This window comes from Citrus clementina, unplaced genomic scaffold, assembly GCF_000493195.1.
Source record: "Citrus clementina cultivar Clemenules unplaced genomic scaffold, Citrus_clementina_v1.0 scaffold_1, whole genome shotgun sequence".
Taxonomy (NCBI): Eukaryota; Viridiplantae; Streptophyta; class Magnoliopsida; order Sapindales; family Rutaceae; genus Citrus; species Citrus x clementina.
The window spans coordinates 27,087,541-27,110,136 of NW_006263303.1; the positions used below are offsets into that span (position 1 = coordinate 27,087,541).

The 22,596-nt window shown below is 36.3% G+C and overlaps 3 protein-coding genes across 7 annotated transcripts; 2 read left to right on the top strand and 1 right to left on the bottom strand.

Annotated features, from left to right (window-relative positions):
- Window positions 1-240: 240 nt before the first annotated feature.
- LOC18055996 (homogentisate phytyltransferase 1, chloroplastic) lies at window positions 241-7,377 on the bottom strand. Of its 5 annotated transcripts, none has more exons than XM_024178047.1 (13): window positions 7,038-7,376; window positions 6,524-6,535; window positions 5,377-5,666; window positions 5,116-5,199; window positions 4,951-5,025; window positions 4,479-4,562; window positions 4,134-4,223; window positions 2,214-2,315; window positions 1,728-1,823; window positions 1,504-1,575; window positions 1,313-1,408; window positions 767-871; window positions 241-555 (listed from the first exon to the last, which is right to left on the bottom strand). In XM_024178047.1, the coding sequence occupies exons 1-13, from the start codon at window positions 7,087-7,089 to the stop codon at window positions 514-516; spliced, it is 1,200 nt and encodes a 399-aa protein (XP_024033815.1). In that variant the 5' UTR covers window positions 7,090-7,376; the 3' UTR covers window positions 241-513. The 5 variants fall into 5 exon arrangements, with proteins under 5 accessions (XP_024033815.1, XP_006453332.1, XP_024033817.1 ...); XM_006453269.2 differs by having other exon boundaries at window positions 6,524-6,571; XM_024178049.1 differs by lacking the exon at window positions 1,728-1,823 and having other exon boundaries at window positions 6,524-6,571; window positions 7,038-7,377.
- A 3,308-nt stretch (window positions 7,378-10,685) lies between these two features.
- On the top strand, window positions 10,686-14,386 carry LOC18055997 (pentatricopeptide repeat-containing protein At2g18940, chloroplastic). The gene is made up of 2 exons (XM_006453273.2): window positions 10,686-13,613; window positions 14,027-14,386. The coding sequence occupies exon 1, from the start codon at window positions 10,853-10,855 to the stop codon at window positions 13,325-13,327; it is 2,475 nt and encodes an 824-aa protein (XP_006453336.1). The 5' UTR covers window positions 10,686-10,852; the 3' UTR covers window positions 13,328-13,613; window positions 14,027-14,386.
- A 1,742-nt stretch (window positions 14,387-16,128) lies between these two features.
- On the top strand, window positions 16,129-21,570 carry LOC18055998 (adagio protein 1). Its single transcript, XM_006453274.2, has 2 exons — window positions 16,129-16,794; window positions 19,525-21,570. The coding sequence occupies exons 1-2, from the start codon at window positions 16,547-16,549 to the stop codon at window positions 21,125-21,127; spliced, it is 1,851 nt and encodes a 616-aa protein (XP_006453337.1). The 5' UTR covers window positions 16,129-16,546; the 3' UTR covers window positions 21,128-21,570.
- Window positions 21,571-22,596: the final 1,026 nt, after the last annotated feature.

Sequence of the window (22,596 nt, forward strand, 5' to 3'; positions counted from 1 at the left end):
GTTGACCACCTAATTTTGTTGAAATATTCTCGCACAGCGTCTACCACAATCACTCGTCAAGGCATTAGGCAAGACCTTCTAGTATTAGTATTATTAACTTGATGGCAACTCAATTATTTCTCCACTCATATGATGTGAATGAAGTTCCAAATTGCAGAGTTCTTGTGCCAAGTGCTCTTTAAACTAGCATCCGCCGGCAATGGTGAATAATTGAATATGATAACTAATCAGAAGTATATATATTCTCAAACACCCGTAACATATATATGAAATCCAATTTTGGCCACAGATCATAATAATTTTATAATAGTTACTAAATGGCAGTTAGAATCTCATGATTTTCCCAACCGGGCTTATTTGAATTTCATGGTCAAGTATCGATAGCAGAAATGGAGATGATACAAGTTTGATCATGTCTCAGTTCTCATGTTTTCTCTTGGGATGAAACAGAGAATTCTAACTAATAAATGGGTAACCATTAGGGCCATTTCTCTGTGTCCTATTCTTCAATGCTCATCTTACAAATGGTATGAGCAAATACTCTGCGTAAAAGAGCTGCAAGAAGAAAAAACAAGCCATCTTAGATTCAACTGTGCGCGTGTATTCAACTTCAAATGTGAGAGAGATACAGACAAGGCTGTTGAGGGTTCAAAATGATATTAAGAAAGCAAAGAAAAATAATAGTTTCTCCAGCACACTGACATGCTAGATTGACACTGTTGGCCATTCCGAAGACCAAAAATGTGTGGCTAAGATAGATGGTTACCTTCCAGATGAACATATAACAGGAAGTTATTGCCGTTTTACTCCCTATATCAACTGATTTTGCGCGGTTCCATAGTATTAAGGCCAGAATACTATGACCCAAAACCTGAACAACAACACAGAGACAGCAAATCATGCCATAGCGCTTGTGGACTACTTACAAAACATGATGGAGTGAGCGTTTTTTAGCCCCATCATAGGGGTCGTTGCATTTACTTTTTTAATAATAACATAGGAATTTTAAAAGTCCTTATCTTTCCTTAAAAACAGAAGTAACTAAATATCTATCTAGCAAGTTAGTGTATGCCAAAATCTAAGGAGGAGCAAAACATGTTGGCTAAGATAACATTGTGAGTGAAAAACCTCTGCTGCTTATGGATGAAATGATATCATAATATCAAACTAAGTGAGTGAAATCTCACTGCCTATGAGGTAACAACACAAAATACACAGCGCGTAAATTGTATAGGCAAAAAAAGCTATCATTCAATGGAATAAAATTTAATGGACAGCAACTAATATGATCCAGAGTAAAACTAAAATATACTGTGATAAGTTTGCTCCAGGCAAAGGGAGACGTTGCTCCAACTAAAATTGCAACAGTATAAGCTACTTCCAGTAGAGAAATACAAGTCCAGAACACCTGCCAAGGTCAGTTAGGCAGAAAAGAATAATCAGGTAAAAGAAAGAATAACCTGTGGGACACTTGCATTCAGAAGATGAGTGAACTGAACTAACCCGCTTTTGACCCAAACGTACAGTAAAAGTTCGGATCCCAAATGTTTTGTCTCCTTCAAGATCAGGTACATCCTGTATAAAATCCATTTTGAGCCAAAAAAAAAAAATGCTGGGTCAAAAAAATTGTAGAAATTATCTTTCTGAACAATTTCAAGAAAAAGAAAAATTACCACAATATTTAAATTAATTTGACCTACATTTTCCCATATTAAAACATCACATACCTTAAATAATGCTATAACTACTGAAAAGAAGCTCATGAATGCTGTCGCAAAGATTAGAGGCTTTGAAAATACTGCTGGTCTTCTGTACACATGAGTCTGGAAATTGCCACTACATCAGTATCCAGGCACTCAAGGTATCAGACAATCCAAAAGGAATAACTCCAAGATTGACAGACATGCTAGTTGGATAATATTTGGGTCCCAGCCATCCATATCAAGTTAATTAATTTTTGAGGTCCCTGTTCGAGTTCTCAAACGCTTACATTGGAACAAGTCATCCACTGAGACCAACCCTGTTTCTGCATATTCTAATATGTGTGAGCCAGACACGCTGCAATTTTCTTTTTAAGTTTGTCTGTTTGACATCATTAACTATATCAGCTTTGTTATAGAGACATCCTGATTTGTCTCAGAAAAAAGGTCTATGAGCCATGTGGTCATACTGTGAGAGAGAGAGAGAGAGATGAGAGGCAGGATAATAACGACCTGCATGTGAAGATAGAAGGCAAGTTGGACAACCACTGCTCGAACTGCTAGGATGCACATCGCCGCAGCCACTGCAAACCTTTTCCATCTCAGTAGTGGCAACTGAAATAGCACGGAGTTTCAAAGACCATTAACTCTTGTAACCAACTCTGTAAGCTATCATCATGTATAACATGACACTAATTTTGAAGATGCTTAACTGTTAACTGCGATAATTGAAAGTTCCAAAAGACCGTCAAGTGATAAAACCATCTATCAGTATATTTAACCATCATATTTGGTTTTCTATGCATCTATCATGCAGAATTTAGGTAGGAACAAAACCCTCTGCCTAGCCTTCAGAGAAATCTACGTGTACCATCTGATATCATTCACCTAATAAGCACAAGTTGATGAGTAAAATACATCGACAATCATTCCCCTATTAACAGCTGCCTAGACTCTGTTTGAGTTATATAGAGACCAACCATTGGTGAATAGAAGGTACAATAGAGCAAAATCGATAGATGCTCTGATATGTTATGTTATGAACTTTGCATGTCTGTCACTAGTTTCTCTCCAATCAGCCTGTTTCGGGTCTATTTTTGCATATAAAATCCCTGTCTGGCATACTGGTGACTTTGCAATATATTATGCAGAGACATGTTTTGACACATACCTTGGATAATTTTTTTATTTTCTTATTTTCCTAAACCATTTTTTTCTTTTGATAAGTTCAAAACATATGTTTCATAAACAAACTTGCACTATGAAGATAGTAAGTGTTTTCCGTGTGCAAAAGACTGCGACCTTTTTATGCTTACGTTATTCAACAGGAAACATTTCAGCCATAGTTTTTAGAAGAATGAACTCAGGTACTCATAATTCAAAACATTAGAACTTCTTAAACCCCCAATCTCAGCAATCATCTAATACTGGCATGCATGTTCAACTCTGTCAAGCTCAATAAAAACTCACTCCCCAATAGTCCTTGATCTTAAAGTAGAAGCAATGTTTCTCCATTCGATTTTTCCAAGGGAATATAAGCAATCAATTGAACCCTCAAAAATATATGACGTGGGAAAAATTGATTGAGATACCAACACCGCATTTGATATTTGCATGAGAGTTCCAGCATAGTGTTTCATGGTCAACAGTAACACAGTACCAAGCCCAAAGGTCCAGTTTCCCTCAGTGACTGAGAAGAATATTGTTAACTTTTGCAACAGGAATTTACATATATGTTTTCAATACATCACTTTTAAATATCAAATTATGAAATTCAAAGAAGAAAAGGAATAACATGAATAACAATTATCTCAAAAGAGCCCTTTTCCTTTTCTAGTTTGTAAGTTTCTCACCTTCAAAATTAGTGAAGCTGAAGAAATGAGAAATCTGCCTAATCTCATGAGCTTGACACTTTACTGAGAGATCTAAAAAGGTTTCATCACCGAAATATCAATAATCAAGCCTCTAGAACCTTGCAAACAATCCTATTGTACTTCCACTTTAATAGATAGTATTTTCAGTAACTAATTACACAAGAGTGGAAATATTATTTGGGATGTTCCAGATCAAGCACTGAAAACAAATATGGAGTGGGCATTATATCTAAGATCCTTGCAGATTACTTTGGAGGCATGAAGCAATGCATTGCAACATTAAGTTCAAAAGCAATTTATACATATAGAGCATTATGAGTAACACATGCTCCTTTTAGGAGTTTCAGAATGATTTGTATGCTCATAAAACCAACTAACATAGTTCTCCTTTTAACATTTATTGCGAGAGATATTGGAAGCATGACAAAAATCATAAGAGCAGGATCAAGCATTGACCAATTGTATATAGACTGCACTGTAACACATAACGAGTTATGCTTTCCACAGCTAGTTGAGGAATGTAAAGAACTCAAATGTGAATAAAGCAATACCAACTCACATTGATTGAATACGCAGTTCCAAGCACAAAACTAGTAAAAAGAGCCCAAAATAATGGCCATGAACCAACAATCCACCCAAGCCAAAAGCTCTGTAAGTGAAGAGAGGAAATGATTAGAACACTAAAGAATCCAGATGCACTGCTTGAACATCCGATAAAAATAAAAATGCTAAACAGGACAAGATGTATTGTTTCTTTAATGGTAAGCTTAGTAAGCAAGTGATAGCAACATTAGGTAAATTTCCTTCTGCTGCTTGCATACTAGAATTATATCACTACATAAAAGTGCTGCAATATTCATTCATGTTTAAATTCAAGTTGATAATGTGAACTCTCCACTGATACCATGATGGAAAACGATGCAACAATTAGCACACCAGTCTTGAAGGAATATTCCCCTGATGCTAATGGAAGATATGGCTTGTTAACCTGCAATGAAACATCGTTCATTTATCATTAGATTATCCAGATACAATTATCTTGAACCCTTTACAAGGTAAAGAAAGTCAAAAGGAGCTCTTAAGAACAACTCAACACAAACAACTTCATTTCCGATGTCCCAACTACAAGCCAAAAGAGTATACTAGGAAGAATAGAGAATAGGTGGAACACCTAGATTGTTTGGTTGGTTCAATACAGGGTCAGATGAGATATTCAGAGAAATGATTCAACAAACAGATCCTCCCAGCAGTTGCATATATACCCTATCAGCTGCTAGTGCAATAACTTTCAGGTCTAAAAGGAGGCAGTCTGAAATTACATTTTCCTCGCAAAAAGATTCTTAAGATACTATGGAAAGGTTTATCCTTAGTAATACCTTGTCTATCTCAATGTCAGACAACTGATTTAGACCAACAATATAGATATTCATCATGAGTGCAGCTGCAATGGCCTGAAAAAGAAAGCAATTAATGTTTACAAATTGCATTTATCCAGTGCAACACAAAGCTCTTCAAATGATCAAAGATGCTTGGTGTATTACCTCCAAAACTCCTGTGAAGAATAGTGGAGAAATATCTGACACCTTTTCAACTGCAAGGAGAGCAACTGACACAATACTCAATGCCTGTTGAGAAAAAAGTAAGGTTAGCTTTAACTTTGTCCTTTCCCTATAGAAACCAAAAACACAAAAGCAAGAAGAACCAGTATAAGTCGGATTTGTGGATAAATACAAGTGGAATCTTGGAGATCAACCAATCACCCTTAACTCTAGTGAATCTATATCATTAAACAAAAACTTAACTGTGCCTATAACTGTGTGAGGCCTTGAAAACCTGTAAAAGGCATCTAATGCATTTATAACAGAGTTCAAAGGGCTCTTGGGTTTGTAATCGTCAGGCTGATTAGACTGCAGTGGGTGACCAGAGGCTGCATTTGCCAGATGCTTAATCTTTATTTTCTGATGGTATATGGATCTATCCTTTGCACCTCTAATGTGATGCTTCAAATGATACCGCTCTAATTTCACAACAGTAGTCCTATCTATGATATTCCATACTTTGCACCTTGAAACTTGGAGTCCTTTATAAAAACCTGTTATTTGAAGGACTAGAATTGAATCAGATACTAAGGATAAAGGGAGTGAAGAAAGAAATCATTTAATCCAATTCAATGTTAAATATAACAAGAAAATTTCATATTACATGCTTATATATGCATTTCTAGTAACAAACTGATGCTCAACTATTGCAGCAAGGAACTAGGATTAGCATGTTAGAGATTTTATTGAATAATTAACATCAAATATTATGGAACAGTTACTTGAATGTGACAGAAACAGTTTACCCATACAATTAAACTAAAGATTGATGAAATAATGAATAATCACGTGTGGGAAGCAACTTCAATCTTTTGGATGCATTGGTCTTATGTAGTTATGTTACTTATCACATATCTTAATGGCTTTGTAAGACTAGAAATGGGCCAGCTAGGATTGATATAATAAACATGTCCGCCAAATTAGCAAAGATGAAATGGGGTTATTGAGATTGATTGCAATCAACCTGCAAGCCCCAACAAAGTAGCACTTGGTAAATAAGCTTTCAGCTAATGAGCTGCACAGTTTTAGTTATCAGTTTTTCCAATGTTTAATTTGAGCTAATATACTAATTTATTGACAGCCAGAGTAGTTGGTAGTCGAATCTTAAAGCAGAACCTTAAGGGGTTAAGTCTCTGTACCACAAGTTTGACATTGGTAAATAATTGAATATGCTTATTACCCAACTTTTGGCATCATGAATATCATAATGACACTTTTGGGAAATGAAAAATAATCCAAACTTCAATTCCTTCTACGAAATTTTCCAAAGTACAGACTTCAACACAGAATTCTGCAATTATCTTTAATGTCCATGCAACTAATATTAGATGGTGAGAAGTGAAAAACTTACTTGGAAAATGACCTGCCATTAAATCTTTATTCCTCCAACAACTACTACCTTCGTAAATTTTGCCATGCATGAGGTGAAACATATAAAAATGTACATGAGCATTAATTTAACACTTTCCGAAGAACAGACCACACCCAAAAACCAGAAAGAATAAGACTTGAAATTGTACCCTATGGCACAAGATAAAATCTAAATGGTAGATATTTGAGACTGTCATGCTACTGCTTACTTTTAGCACATTTTGTTTTGCAGGTAATGTAATAGGCCCAACACCGTGATCCCAAAAAAGAAAATAAAACTCTAAATTACTCCCCTAAGCTTGTAAAATTTTTTTCATGATTTCATATATTGATTTCTGCAACATTTAAATAAAATTAAAAAAAATCTCATATTTCCTGCGTTGACTTGTAGCCAACATAAACTAACCAAGATGTTCAATAAACAAATTTTTTTTTTTAAAAAAAAAAATCCAGATAACAAGAGTCAAAATGAAGGTAAAAAAAACTAATCTTACCAGAGGAAACTAAAGCAGAACTGGGAGAGAACCCAACAAGCAAAGACTCCATTAGATTAATACGTGCCCTCTGCGTCAGCAAATAAGGAACACTTTGGTACGGTTCATGAACTGAAAGCTGAAAACTTTTGGGCTCCAATTTAACCTCTCTCTATACAAAGTTAGAAAAAAAGCTGCATTTTAATTGGAATAAACATTTTAAATCAAATTTGAAGTGGTATTTGAAGCTGCAAATGAGTCTACAGGGAGCCATTGGCCTGTAGTGGTGGCCCTGGGGAGCGCCCGTTGACCCACTAGAGTTACGTGTAACGGTGTACGCTTCGGATTCGCGATGTTAACTTTTTGTTGCTGTTCGGATCTATACTCACTTGGATCCTTGACGGGCATCCACGTCATTTCAAAATCTCTTTGCTTTCTAGTTTTTAATTTATCAAATTTTATATTTATTTATTTTTTAAATTAAATAAAACTATTTAAAAATCACTGACTCAAGTATTTTTTAGGGTGCACTTCACCAATAGTTAATGAATAACATAAATAAATAAAAAATTATTTATCACTACCATTAATTAAGTGTCCAACAAGAATTCAATTTAACATTGAATTTTAATTCCATACGTTAGTTGATTAAAAAACTCTTTAGTCAAGGGATATGCACTTTGTAATGTCCAGACGTCATTCGATCATTCGCAGTAGCAATAAATACGGATTTGTCGTATTATTTTACAATTAAAATATCAATAAGATTCTATCAAGATCAGAGTCAATTTCAATTCGCACTCAAAATTAAGTGGAGTACTCTCATCCAATTAAACGTCATAGAAGCAAATTATGGACAGTCATAGTAATTAGCAAATCCCTAATGATATTTTGGAAAGAGTTTTCTTGCTTACAGTGGTGCTTGGCACTTTGGTAGCCGTCCGTTATAAATACAAATGAGTAGTTACAAACATTAACAATTAAATAATAACAGGTACTTGCTGACAGTTGGCCGTGGGCACCCAACCATGCACTTTTGTTTTTTTTGAAAAAGATTTCTCTTATAACTTTAGCACAATTTCGTAGATTTGGCGGACGAGCAAAATGACAAAATAGGAACAACTAGACCCTTTTTTTTTTTTTTTTTTTTTTTAAGGAAAGTAAACCTTTCATTCCATCACAACACATCAATTACAGATTGCACCTCTGGTATAGGTTTTAGCGAGACAGGAGGTGTATTTTTTCTTAATGCAAACTTTGCTAGGGAGTGGGCATTAGCATTACAGTTTCTACACACATGCTGGACTGCAACTTTTTGAAAGTATTTCATCTGATTTCGAATTCCTGAGATAGTCCAAAAGATTTCTGTTCTGTTACCATTTGTGTTGTTAATTAGTTCGGCCACCTCCAAGCAATCTGTCTCTATGATCACCGAATGTAATGCTGCTTCTCTAGCGACTTTGATACTCCACTGAACTGCTTCAGCTTCAGCCCAGCTAACATTACCTGTTAATTGAACTTGATTAATTCCAGCAGCTACAGTATTGCTCCTGGAGTCTTTTATCACAACTCCAAACGCAGCCCTTTGGTCCCTCATGCTAACAACTGCATCTACATTGATTTTGAAGATGTTTTCTGGAGGAGGAGTCCACTTTTGATCCCAACCATGCACTTAAGGACGGTCAAATGGTCCGACCTGGCCCTTTTTTCGATTGACTCGATCATAATTTTTAAGGCTTTGGCTAAAATTTAAATTTAAATGCACTGAGGATATGAGTAAAAATTTAGATTGCGTCTCCATATAATTAATCTAGATTAGTGCCAATGTAACTCTAGTGATAAATCTACGTAGAGTTGTTATTGTAACATATTCCATATTTAAGGGAAAAAAAAGGGTGCTAAAATACTCCCGGTTATAGAAGCAAGACAAAAGTTATCATTGTAATGGAGCAGCACATGACTCGGCTAAAATGGCTTTAAAAGTTAATGATTATGTCCAGCGGGTGGGCACATGCCCGCCCCACTTGTTGTATCTTTTTTCTTAATTTAATGAAAGTATGCTTTCTTTTCAAAAAAAAAACTGGAGAGTCCTGGATGCCCTTGAAATTGAAACTTCTCGTTAAGAACGCAAATTGTGATTTTAAAGTGTTTGAAAGGACTAACTGGAAATGTTGGCCCATTCATTGCGGACCATTACTATCATATTTGCTCCAAAATAATTATGCAAATTCCATCAATTTTTTAAACTTAACAAATACTCAAGTTGCCACTTAGGATTTAATCTACTAGTGAACTACTACTCTCAAAATTAAAAAAAGATTAGTTAATTTATAAGTCTTTCTCCCTTGCGAAATGTGAGTGGAGTAAAGACATCTCTCGTCTGTGAGGGTCATATGTCTAAGCATATATTTCATAAAATTAATGTAATAATGTAAGTCCTAATTATATATCTGATTATAAATATCAATATCATGTATGCTCTATTAACAATTATAAATATGTGTAATACAGTAATTTGATGTGTAATCAGTATTAAAAAAAATACTCAACTTCGCTCAATTCCCCCATAGAACATGCATTACAGCGCATCAAAAGTTAACTAAATTCTTAATTTTATTCTATAATTCCATGCACGTCATTCACGAAACGCCAGTGGTTCTGCTTCTAAATTATAAAATACAATGAAAAATCAAATATAAATATAATATTAAGTTGTCAGGTCTCGGCCCAAAACCCTTCACGAGTTTTATTTCAGTTGGTCCGATCCGATTCGATCCGCTTGGCACATAAATAATTAAATAATTAAATATTAAATGAAATATACTACGTAAAATAATAATAATAACAGTAATAATATCTCCAAAAGCTTCTATAAATTTTACTTTTTAAATATTTATTTGCTTACCTATTTGGTAAATAAAAGAGTGAAAAAATATGTTATTTCCAAAAGACTCTTTAAATATAAATGAGTTAATATTATTTTAACTAAAATAACAATTTTTTTTAAAGTAAAAGTCAATAGTAATTAAAGTACCGCTTTCTTTTTCTCTAATAAAAAATAATAAAATATAAATTGAAGAGAGGGAAAGTAATTTTTTAAATTTGAAGAGAAAATGTCATTTCTTATTTAAAAAATTTTAATTGAAGTATTTTTTGAAACCTTAAATGCTGACGTGACTTTTTAAATAAGTAATAAAATTTTATTTGAAGAGTTTTTGGTGACGTTCTAATAATAATAATAATAATAATAATAATAGGAGGAGATAACGATGTAATTTTTTCTTTTTATTTACAAAATAGTGTTGTTTGAATGATTGTCTTATTTATTCAAATGATTTATTTTATTAATTCCATTAAAATTGTTATTTCGTATCCTCTATAGAACAAGAAATAAAATTTATAAAAACAACCTACGGAATCCCAAGATTTTTATTTAGGCCTACGTGGATGTATCATGCATGATTTATCCCTTAGGGACTTGAAAACCAGTATCATGGTGTGAACTTTGAGGTACATGTAGATATTGTTCACGCACCATAAATTTAATTAACTCAATTCAATGAGTGGAGTTTAATCTTTGTACCTAGATGGTAACAATTAAAAAAAAAAATCTATGAAAAGTGAAAATTATGTCCTCATTTTTTCCCAGCCCATTATTAAAATAAAATAAAAATACTTGTAGTTGGCGTCGTCTTCAATGAACACCAATCATCGAAGATAGATTTGTGTATCTCACCAAACCCAAAACAGTACACGGAGGAGCAATGTTCCCGTCTTGACTCTGAAACACAAACAGAGAAGACACCCACTCTTACTTACTTCACTGCAATCAAATTATGGAGGGAACAATCTTCCCAAACAGGCCGGTGCCTCCAATTCGAAAGAAACCATCAAAACCAAACCCACCACTCAAATTCAGCTCTGCAAAGCTCCCACCACCTCCGCCACAGTCACCCCCCTCAGTCCCTCTAGACTCCCTCATTCAACACCTCCATCATCTCTCTTCATCATCATCATCATCATCATCATCCCCTCTTCACATTGCTGCTGCTTCCACTGCCGCAAAGCGCGCCAATTCCGAGAAGCCCACTTCAGTTTTTGATGGAAAGGACGACAAGGGTAGTGTTTCAAATGACGGGTCGTTTGAGTTTTTGTCAAAAAGGGGTGAGTTGATTTTTAATTCTATTGTGGGTTATCCTTTGAATAGTTTGAATGAGTTCTTTGATAATTCACAGCATGAGTTGCTTGGAATTGATTTGGTTACTGTATTGAAAGCCTTAGATGTATCGGGTTATAGGGAAAGAGCGCTTTTGTTGTTTGAATGGCTTGCTGTGAATTCTAGTTTTGAAAATGGGAAATTGGATAAAGAAGTTATCCAGTTAATGGTTAGGATTCTGGGGAAAGAGTCACGGCATTCGATTGCTTCCAAACTACTTGATTTGATTCCCTTAGAGAAGTATTCACTTGATGTCAGGGCGTATACAAGTATTCTTCATGCCTACTCTAAGGCCGGGAAGTACGAAAAGGCTATAAGTTTGTTTGAGAAAGTGAAGGAGATGGGCCTGTCTCCTACATTGGTTACTTACAATGTAATGCTTGACGTTTATGGGAAGATGGGTCGGTCTTGGGATAGGATTTTGGGACTTTTAGATGAGATGAGAAGCAGGGGACTTGAATTTGATGAGTTTACTTGTAGTACGGTTATATCTGCATGTGGGAGAGAGGGCTTGTTGAATGAAGCGAAAGAGTTTTTTGCAGGATTGAAGTTGGAAGGGTATGTACCAGGGACTGTTACTTATAATTCATTGCTTCAGGTGTTTGGGAAAGCGGGGGTTTACTCTGAGGCATTGAGTATTTTGAAAGAAATGGAGGATAATAATTGCCCGCCTGACTCTGTGACATATAATGAGGTTGTGGGTGCTTACGTGAGGGCTGGATTCTATGAGGAAGGGGCTGCTTTAATAGACACAATGTCAAGTAAAGGATTAATGCCAAATGCTGTTACATATACTACTCTGATAGATGCTTATGGAAGAGCTGGGAAGGTGAACAAGGCTTTAAGGTTGTTTAACAAGATGAAGGAGTCGGGTTGTGCTCCAAATGTGTGTACCTACAATGCTGTTCTTGGGATGTTGGGTAAGAAAGGGAGGTCTGAGGAGATGATGAAGATACTCTGCGATATGAAATCCAGTGGATGTTCCCCAAATCGTATCACATGGAACACTATGCTTACAATGTGTGGTAATAAAGGTTTGGACAAGTACGTGAATCAAGTCTTTCGGGAAATGAAGAGCTGCGGTTTTGAACCTGATAGAGACACATTCAATACCTTGATTAGTGCTTATGGTCGCTGTGGCTCAGGAGTTGATGCTACAAAAATGTTTGAGGATATGATGAAGACAGGATTCACCCCATGTGTTACAACTTACAATGCATTTTTGAATGCTTTGGCTCGAAGAGGGGATTGGAAAGCAGCAGAATCTGTCATTCTGGACATGCAAAATAAGGGCTTCAAGCCCAGTGAAACCTCATACTCACTGATGCTCAACTGTTATGCAAAGGGTGGGAATCTGAAGGGGATAAGGAAGATTGAGAAGGAAATTTATGCTGGTCGTATCTTTCCTAGCTGGATGCTTTTGAGAACCCTCATTCTTGTAAACTTCAAATGCAGGGCTCTGCAGGGCATGGAGAGGGCATTTCAGGAATTGCAAAAGCATGGATACAAACCTGATTTGGTTATATTCAATTCTATGCTTTCAATTTGTGCCAAGAACAGCATGTATGACCGGGCTAATGAGATGCTGCACTCGATTCTCGAAAGTGGGATGCAACCTAATCTTGTCACCTACAATAACTTGATGGACATGTATGCCAGAGCCGGAAAATGTTGGAAAGCTGAAGAAATCCTCAAAGGAATCTTAAAGTCTGGTGGAACGCCAGATCTTGTTTCATACAACACTGTTATCAAAGGATTTTGCAGGCAAGGGCTAATGCAGGAGGCCATGAGAATGCTTTATGAAATGACAAATAGAGGCATTCGACCATGTATCTTTACCTACAATACTTTTGTATCTGGCTATGCAGGGCAGGGAATGTTTACAGAAATAGATGAAGTGATTAAGCATATGTTTCAGCACAATTGCAAACCAAATGAGCTAACTTACAAGATTGTGGTGGATGGTTATTGTAAAGCTAGAAAGTACAAGGAAGCCATGGACTTTTTGTCGAAAATTAAGGAGAGGGATGATTCTTTTAATGATGAATCTGTAAAAAGACTTACTTTCCGTGTTCGGGAGATCTTGGAATCTTAGTTTTATGAAATATCTCTATTACTTTGTCTTCATCTCTTCTTTGAGATATTCACGGGCATATGAATTCTGAAATACTGTTGAACTAACTCACTCATGTTGCTATAATCGAGAGCTCAAGAGAGCAATAATGCAGGTCTTTCTGCTGTGGCATGTCATGTCAGAGTTATTACGGAAGTCTATCCAGGCATGCTGAACCTTTCTGCAGTGGGTAAGTGAACTGATCTTAGCCATGGTTGCATGCTTCGCGTTCTTGCCATGTCAAATGTAACAAAACTTTCCTCTTTTGGTGAGTGTATAATTTTTTTTTTCTTTTTGATTGTTCTTGTTCTTTAAGGCTTTTTTTTTTTTGGCCACATAATTGTTTAATCGGTTACAGTTAGATGGGCACATACAAATTTGTCTCTGAGATATTCTCCAAGGATATTTTCTGATTCTTATGTCTGTCAAATTAAAATACCAGCCTAGTTATATTTTGAATCTGTATTTGAATAAGTAAAGCCTAAAAAGGCTAGGGTTAGCCAGAAACTTAGACTAGTAAGTAACTAGGAGTAGGTATGTGAGAATTGCTTTTGGTCGTTTTATTCAATACCTTCCTTCTTCACAATCCTATCATTTGCATCAGAGTTGTGTGGTCCTTGGGAGTGTGTATTGTGGTTATCCACCAAATGAGCCAAGCAAATTTCTCATTTGCTCCTACAGATACTCCACTACTTTGCAGAACTAGATACCTGAGGTAACAAAGGAAACTCTATCAAGTAGCTGCTTATCAAACTCTGTGAGGCAGCAATTTTCACGTTTCTCAGATAAAGATGATCCTTTACAATTTTGATTTTTACAACATCCAGATGAAACAAGGTACCAATAATGGAATCAATTCACAGGTACAATTCTGTCGTATTTGGCTCCAGTGCTTATCAAGATCTGCTAGTGTGAAGCAATATTGTACAGCAAACTGCTTGTTTCTTGAAGGAAGCAATTGAATGCAAGTGATGATGGAAGAAGTTATATTATAATTGTGATGAAAGGTATGTAGTTGGCCAAGTGTGCAGGGCCAACGGAAAGCGGATATATTTATTAGCTCCTTTTATCAAATAAATTCTTTTTTCTTTTTTAAATTCCCCTTGCAAAATCCTGTCAGTAAACTGCTTTTTCATGTTCCATCATCGTTCATGCTTAATAGGAAAGCTGCTTCTGCTCGCATAGGAAACTCATATACGACGCTTTCCTTTTGCCATTGAATTGCTACTTCATATTAATTACTAAATGGGATCATGTAAGGCCCAATAGCTAGGACTCTCTACTCACAACTATGAGGGTAGTGGTTTGAGCTTTCGCGACAAATATAGGGCAGTTTTCTCCCTTTTTGGGCATATTCCTTGAATATTTGAAAGGGTAAATTTAGGCAGTTTTATCTAAGAATTAATATAAATTAGTAGGGTAAGGTAAAAGTGAGTGAAGTAGATAAATTAGTAGGGTTTAAGAGGGTAGGGTAAAAGTGAGTGAAGTAGATATCTCTCGAATATTTGAGAGGGTAAATCTGGGTAGTCTCTTCTAAGAATTAATATAAATTAGTAGGGTAAGGTAAAAGTGAGTGAAGTAGACATCTCGAATATTTGAGAAGGTAAATTTGGGCAGTCATATCTAAGAATTAATGTAAATTAGTAAAATAAGATAAAAGTGAGTGAAGTAGATATTTCTCAAATATTTGAGAGGGTAAATTTAATGTTATTTAGTAGGATAAAAGTGAGTGAATTAGATATCTCTCGAATATTTGAGATGGTAAATTTAGACAGTTTTATATAAGAATTAATATAAATTAGTTCTAATAATTATCTGAGTATTAGTCTCATATAATTATAAAAAAAAAAAAAAGAGGATCATGTAACGTGAATGCTTTTAACTAATCTTGCTTAAAACAAAACGTGGAAGAGCAAAATGAAAAAGAAAAATTACTAGTACAGGAATTACGCAATTTAATGGGTCTCTATAGTCATGAGATGCAACATTTAATCGTTCACTTAAAATAGAAACCAAATATTCGAATGTGAAAAGGTCTTTGGCACTCGGATACACCTACGGAAAATAATGGAATCCAAAGCATATGATTTTGAACGGACAAACTCAAAATGACCCAATAATTTTCCCTTAAAACCGATGGATATTGAACACGTAGTAGTATTCGCTTGATGTGACGTATGAGGTACTCTCAATGCATTACACTCTTAACTATCAATTCCTAATCTTTTCATAATCAATTAAGAAACACAGAATACAAAACATTGATTATAATTCACTTATATATACTCGGATATAATGACACAACGTAACTCACATGGACCCATATTGAGATATATCTTGACTTAATGATACAACAGGGAAATATCTGATTTCGTCGTATTTAATTATATTTTCGTGAGTGTAGTTTGTGGGGAGCGTATATGAATTGACTCGAGCTGCCCATGTCATTGAATTTTGTGGTCACACAAAGTTGGAGAAGGGACGTGGCATTAGTGATTGTACTTGCCATACGACTAAATTGTACCCCGGAGGCAGCATGGACACACGTGAAGATATTTTAGCCCGTGTGGTAAACCGGACCGCTTTCGTATTAAAGGCGTATTTAAATTTCCCCCACGCAATTTGTACGTAAATTGGTGGATAGAATCACACTCTTATTAACAATAATGCAAATTAAAGAAAGGTATATGTCCACTTATGTCCACTTATTTGAACAAAAAAAATTCACTCATCACGCGCGCGTGTCTGCAACTATCCACTGGTTTTTTTAAAATGATTTAGAATGCTCTTTTATTATCTTAAAATCCAAGGTTTAACACAAAAGACCAGAAGACCCGAAAACCCAAACCCAAACCCAAGTCCAAAACGCAAAACCGGCTTGTAGATTTTTCTCATCCATCAAACGAGGCGGTGAGGGGGCGCAAGGCACACAAAAATTAACAAAAATTCTCTCTCTTTCCGGGGGAAAAAAAAAAAGAAAAAGGAAAAGAGAACTCAAATACTGTCTCTGCGCAAGTCCTTACTCCTTAGCTAAACTCTCCCGAACATTACTCACCCCACGTTTCTTTGCTCACCCCTTTTCTTTTTTTTGCTTACCAGTTTTCCTATTTAACCCCTAGGTATAGGGTTTGCTATTTCCCCATTTCTCAAATGGGTTGAATTTTTTTTTTTTAATTTCTTCTTGTAATTTTGGGTTAATTCATGGAGTGGGATAGTAATTCTGATTTTAGCGAAGACGAGGATGAGGAATTGACGACGATTAACGACGACGACGATGCTGCTTTTGGTGGTGGCCCGCTACCTTTCCCTGTCGGGAACTTGCTCCAATCGGCGCCCTGTGGGTTCGTTGTTACCGATGCTCTTGAACCCGACCATCCCATTATTTATGTCAATTCTGTCTTTGAGTCCATCACTGGGTATCGTGCTGAAGATGTTCTGGGTCGTAATTGGTCAGTACTCAGAACTCACATGTTTTTTCATTTTAATTTTACCTTTCGTTTTTGTTAGTTATTTATATAATTCATAACATAAGCTTGGACTTTGAACTAAACGGGTATCTTTATATTGCTATTTGATTATGTTTGTTAAATTAAGGTAGCTAAATGAGGAGTTTTCATTTTTTTTCTTTTCTTTGAGCTAATTGTTTGAACAAACTAGTTGAATTGTATCCATTTGATAATTCGGCTAGCTTTCGGTTGGTTAATTTCTTCTTGGAGGTGCATCTTGGAATCTTTCTCTAAATTAAGGGGTTAGGATGAACACAACTGAGTTTGAGCACGAGATATAGACCTTTCTGTTTATTTCTTGTCAGAAAAGTTCTGTAGGCAATGGGACTTGAACTAGGAGATACATAATTAGTTTAAAAAGTTACGGCTAGAGAGCCTGTGTTGATGCTCTTTGTTGTTTCTTAACCTAGGCTTCAGTTGGAAACCAATATATCATATATGCTTGTTGATGATTTTACCCCTGTACGTTTGGGAAAACTTAGTAGACGTCTTCATTGATTTAGCATGGCTTTCATCTTAGGGTTAGTTAATTCCTATAAGAGTGTGCTAATGTTTCTTGTCTTTCTGACATTTATCAATGTTAAGTGGATAGAGATGATACCTAAACCTTTTAGATCATTGACATAGATTGAGGAGCTGATTGTAGAACCTTGAGGCAGAATTCGGGCTTGTGTTAAAGACAAACCTTTTTATGGTCATGCACTCATGCTCGTAGGAAAAATGCATGTGACAGATGGAGAAAGATAACCGAAGAGCACATAAGAAACAGGGAGAGAGTTGAAATAAGGTCTCTGCTCTTTCAGTAGATGATCTTTTCTTAGGGGATGATACTTCTGCTGTGGAATATTAGTATCCTCAATTTTTCATCTGCAAGTCACATCTGTTGTAATTGCAAGTACAACCCAATTTCGTAAATGTTTTCCCAACTGCTATCAACTCTCTCTATTTACAAAAAGATGAGGAGGGAAGGAAGCCTTTGTTGACAGCTTGTTCACGCTTTCATAAAACTCTATTCAAGTAATGCATCCCTTTCTGTTTCTTATCATTAGTTGTTGTCCAAACAGCTAATAAGATGAGAGATCTTGGGGCAGAAACTAATGATGGGATGTACGATAGCCCATGTCGAGTAAATTGGCCCAGTGATAATTTTAATTTATTTTTTCCTTTTTGAATATAGTCATCGTTTTATTTGACACTTCAACTTTGTTAACATTCCAATTTTCAGGTAAAAATTTTCCCTGTAGATGATATCTTGTAAATGTGTAAATTTGGCATAAGCTGTATGAATATAAAGCCTTGGAATGTGGGTTTATAGAGATTTCCTTCCCTCAACCCCCATCGGCTGTATGGAATGATATAGAATTCCAATAGTACCATCAAATAAAATGTTGCACGTATATGGAATCTTGAAATTTGGCTCATAGAGGTTTCAGGTTTGCTTTTATGTCAAGAGGTGGAGGTACTCGATGAAAAATTTCCCAAATTTATTATTATTTTTTTTTTTTGTGGAATTTTGAGATTTGGTGTCAGTTAAATGAAGAAAATGTATCATTTTGTGACTTCTCTTGTGTGTATGTGCGTGTGTGTGTGCCTGCGTGCACGTGCATGTATGGTATTATTTAGGTAGTCAGAAATTTCCTAATTGAAGGTTTTCATTCATTAACTCTTCATCTGTGATCTTGAGGCATGTCATTGAATTTCAAATATCTTAATTATTTTATTGCAAATTTTGGCATGAAATGTGATCCTTCACTGGTTGTGTTTACTGCTTTTGTGTTCCAGTAACAGTTTTTTGACAGATACCTCCACTGATCAACTAATATGCATATTTGGATTCTTTCTCAATGGATCTAGTTTAATTTATTCTCTTATTGTCGTTCATATTTCCAAAAGTTATTAAGTGTTTCTACAATCATTAAATGAACTTGTTTTATTTGGTTGACTATCTATCTAAAAATATATTGATTGTTGATATTGGTCAACAATCCATACAATTGACATTTGATGGATCAATAGATTTACCGGTGACTGATACTAATTAGTGTATTTTTCAAGTACGAAATTCTAGTGAACTAAATTTCTTGGGAACTTATTTGGATTGTCTTTGGAGGAGCACTGATAGGTGATGTACTACATTGAGAAATGAATTAATGTTTATATTTTCCTTTATGAATAGAAATTTTGATTTTGTTGTCAATGTATTATTTAGTGAGATTCTTAATAGATATTCTTGCAGAGGAATGGATATTATGTACAACATTTTGATGGATTACATCGAAAATTTTGTTTTATTTTTGTATGCCTTAAAGCTAAGACTGTGATTTTGCGGAATTGACTTGTTAGGGCTGCTATGACCTTTTTTTCCCTTGCTTTCCATTGGTTGAACTTGCCTGTTTTTAAATATGGATTGAATGGTTTCTATTTGGTCATTAGCCACCCTATATGATGTTTTTACACTTTGTTGTAAATCTTTGATATCATTTTCAGTTCTTTGTGTTTTTGTCCACTCTTTTGGGATCAATTTAACAGAGTATGTTTGCTTTCTCTCCTCTTACTTGCAATTCTTGATTGCTGATTATTTATGATCTTGATTGTTCTTGGGTCATCATTTGATTAGATACTGATTGGTGATTTTTTTCCCCCTTGTTTGGTTGTGAAATTGTGGCATCACAGCCGTTTCCTGCAATGTAGAGGGCCATTTGCAAAGAGAAGACATCCATTGGTGGATTCCTCAGTAGTTTCAGAAATTAGGAGATGTCTTGAGGAGGGTATTGAATTCCAAGGCGAGTTGTTGAACTTCCGGAAAGATGGATCCCCTCTGATGAATAGATTGCGACTGTCTCCTATATATGGAGATGACGAAACAATAACTCATGTCATTGGAATCCAGTTCTTTACAGAAGCTAATGTTGATCTAGGTCCAGTGCCGGGATATCCTGTTAAGGAGTTTCTAAAATCATCTGAACAGCAGCGATCCTTTTTTTCTGGCAACCGTACTTTCCCAGTAGGAGACCGAAATGTTTGTCGTGAAGTTTGTGGGATATTTCAACTGAGTGATGAGGTTATATCCCTTAAAATACTTTCGTGGCTATCACCAAGGGATATTGCATCAGTTGGTTCTGTCTGCAGGCGATTTTATGAGCTCACAAAGAATGAGGATCTTTGGAGAATGGTTTGCCAGAATGCCTGGGGTAGTGAAACAACTCGTGTTTTAGAGACTGTGCCTGGTGCAAAGAGACTGGGCTGGGGTCGGCTGGCGAGGGAGTTAACTACTCTTGAAGCTGCAACATGGAGGAAGCTAACAGTTGGGGGCACTGTTGAACCTTCACGGTGCAACTTTAGTGCTTGTGCAGTTGGGAATAGAGTGGTTCTTTTTGGTGGAGAAGGGGTAAATATGCAACCTATGAATGACACTTTTGTACTGGACCTGAATTCTAGCAACCCAGAGTGGCAGCATGTCCATGTGAGCTCTCCTCCACCAGGTCGTTGGGGTCATACTCTTTCTTGTGTAAATGGTTCTCATTTGGTGGTGTTTGGAGGCTGTGGAAGGCAAGGCTTACTCAATGATGTCTTTGTTTTGGATTTGGATGCCAAGCCTCCAACCTGGCGTGAAATTTCTGGATTGGCTCCCCCGCTTCCAAGATCATGGCACAGCTCTTGCACTCTTGATGGTACCAAATTGATAGTTTCTGGTGGTTGTGCAGATTCTGGAGTTCTTTTAAGTGACACATTTCTGCTTGATCTCTCAATGGAGAAACCTGTTTGGAGAGAGATACCTGTAACATGGACCCCACCTTCTCGTTTGGGCCATACACTCTCAGTCTATGGTGGTAGGAAGATACTAATGTTTGGGGGTTTGGCTAAGAGCGGTCCCCTTCGCTTTCGTTCTAGTGATGTGTTTACAATGGATCTAAGTGAGGAGGAACCTTGTTGGAGGTGTGTAACTGGAAGTGGAATGCCTGGTGCTGGAAACCCAGGGGGCATAGCTCCTCCTCCTAGGCTCGATCATGTAGCTGTGAGCCTTCCGGGTGGAAGAATTCTTATCTTTGGTGGGTCAGTGGCTGGTCTTCACTCAGCGACCCAGCTTTACCTCCTGGACCCTACTGAGGAGAAGCCTACATGGAGAATACTGAATGTACCTGGACGACCTCCAAGATTTGCCTGGGGACACAGTACTTGTGTTGTTGGGGGTACAAGGACTATAGTCCTTGGAGGTCAAACTGGGGAGGAGTGGATGCTAAGCGAGCTTCATGAGCTATCATTGGTTAGTAAGTAATATGTTCTGACAGACAATATGGAGTGGCAGGCTGCTGTGAAAGGGATCACAAAGAGTCTGCAACTGGAAAATATGATAATTCTGAGGCAATTCAGTCCATGGAGAATAGTGGTCAGTTACTGAAAAACTCTTGACAACTATTAATCAGGACGCCTTTGTGTTAGGTGGTTGTTCATAACGAATTCTTGTACAAGGTTGTTCTGGCCCGGGATGAACTTTTCAATGAGTGACTTGAAACCATGTTTAATTTTTTGTAAGGTTTTGCGTGATCCTGCACATCTCTGCTCACAATCTACTCTCTTGCTAGGTTAGTTGTATTTGTTAGACAGCTAGGTATTTATCCGTAGGTTTAGTTTCTGGCTATGCTCACCTGCTACATTCATTCAGCATCTGTAATTTAAACCCATAAAAAAGGCAAAAAGAGTTGCATGTTTATAGTATTATTGCTAATGTTTGAATCTGTTATTTATGGCCACTCTTTAAGTGTGAGTGTGCCGCATCTGGAGGGGTTATATATGTACATATATAAATATAAATAAGTTGTATATCTTGCCTTCAAATTTCTGAAAGTCCTTCCTGTTGTGGTAGATTACATGCCACTAATTTCTATTTTTTTGGAGTTCAACTATATGGTTTTTATTTTGTTGGGATTTGCTTGACTATGGAATGGGTGATGTATTGGCCAAGGAACTGGGACTCTTGGTTTGCAACCTAGAGCATACTGCTTGGGAATGTAAAACTTGCAACCTTAATCTATACTTCTAAGTTTACACTTCGCAAGATTTCTTCTACACTGCAAGTTCTACATTTGTACTTTTTTTTAAATTCTAGGTTGTGGAAGTCACGACCTAGTATCCTTGGTATACACAACATACGTTCACTACGAAGGTCCCTTTTGTTTTTTAGGGATGAAGCTACAGTTGTGGTCAGAGAATGTAATTTCCTTTTTCACTATTTTCGGGGAGTGGTGACAGCAAAAGTAACATGATTATTGAAGAGAAGGCATCTTATGTCTTTTTGTGCTTACATGGATAAGACTATAAGAGACCTGGTAAACTTGCATTTTGATTAATCTCTTTGTTTGCTTCTTCTTCTGTTTTTCACTCGTCTTTGATGTGAAATCATGAATAGCCGGGCAAGAGACGGGGTGGGCTGCTATTGGACTTCATTTATATATCAAAAAGATAAAGAGAGAGGATAGTTATGTAGCTGGGGATGCCAATTCACTTTTAGCTTTATGCTTCTTGTCAAAACGGCAAAGCCAAAAAAAGTGAGATTCTGGAAACAACGAGGACTCCAATGTCTAAAGCAACAATTTGCTTTTAGCTTAAGTAGGTTTTAAGGCTTTGGTTCAACTCAATGAGGTCGCGTTTCTTGGCACCATATGCATTTTCTCATCACAGACAGTATCTACGCTAGAAATACGTTGACAAATCATAGCCGCCACAGTAACTGTATCATTATGGTTC

Coding starts and splice junctions, on each gene's coding strand:
- LOC18055996 (XM_006453269.2), bottom strand. CDS start 7,089: ATGGAGTCTTTGCTTGTTGGGTTCTCTCCCAGTTCTGCTTTAGTTTCC. Junction 5,667..6,523: donor AATGGCAGGTCATTTTCCAA/GTAAGTTTTTCA, acceptor TTCAAATAACAG/GTTTTTATAAAGGACTCCAA. Junction 1,824..2,213: donor CCTTCTATCTTCACATGCAG/GTCGTTATTATC, acceptor GGCAATTTCCAG/ACTCATGTGTACAGAAGACC.
- LOC18055997 (XM_006453273.2), top strand. CDS start 10,853: ATGGAGGGAACAATCTTCCCAAACAGGCCGGTGCCTCCAATTCGAAAG.
- LOC18055998 (XM_006453274.2), top strand. CDS start 16,547: ATGGAGTGGGATAGTAATTCTGATTTTAGCGAAGACGAGGATGAGGAA. Junction 16,795..19,524: donor GATGTTCTGGGTCGTAATTG/GTCAGTACTCAG, acceptor GTGGCATCACAG/CCGTTTCCTGCAATGTAGAG.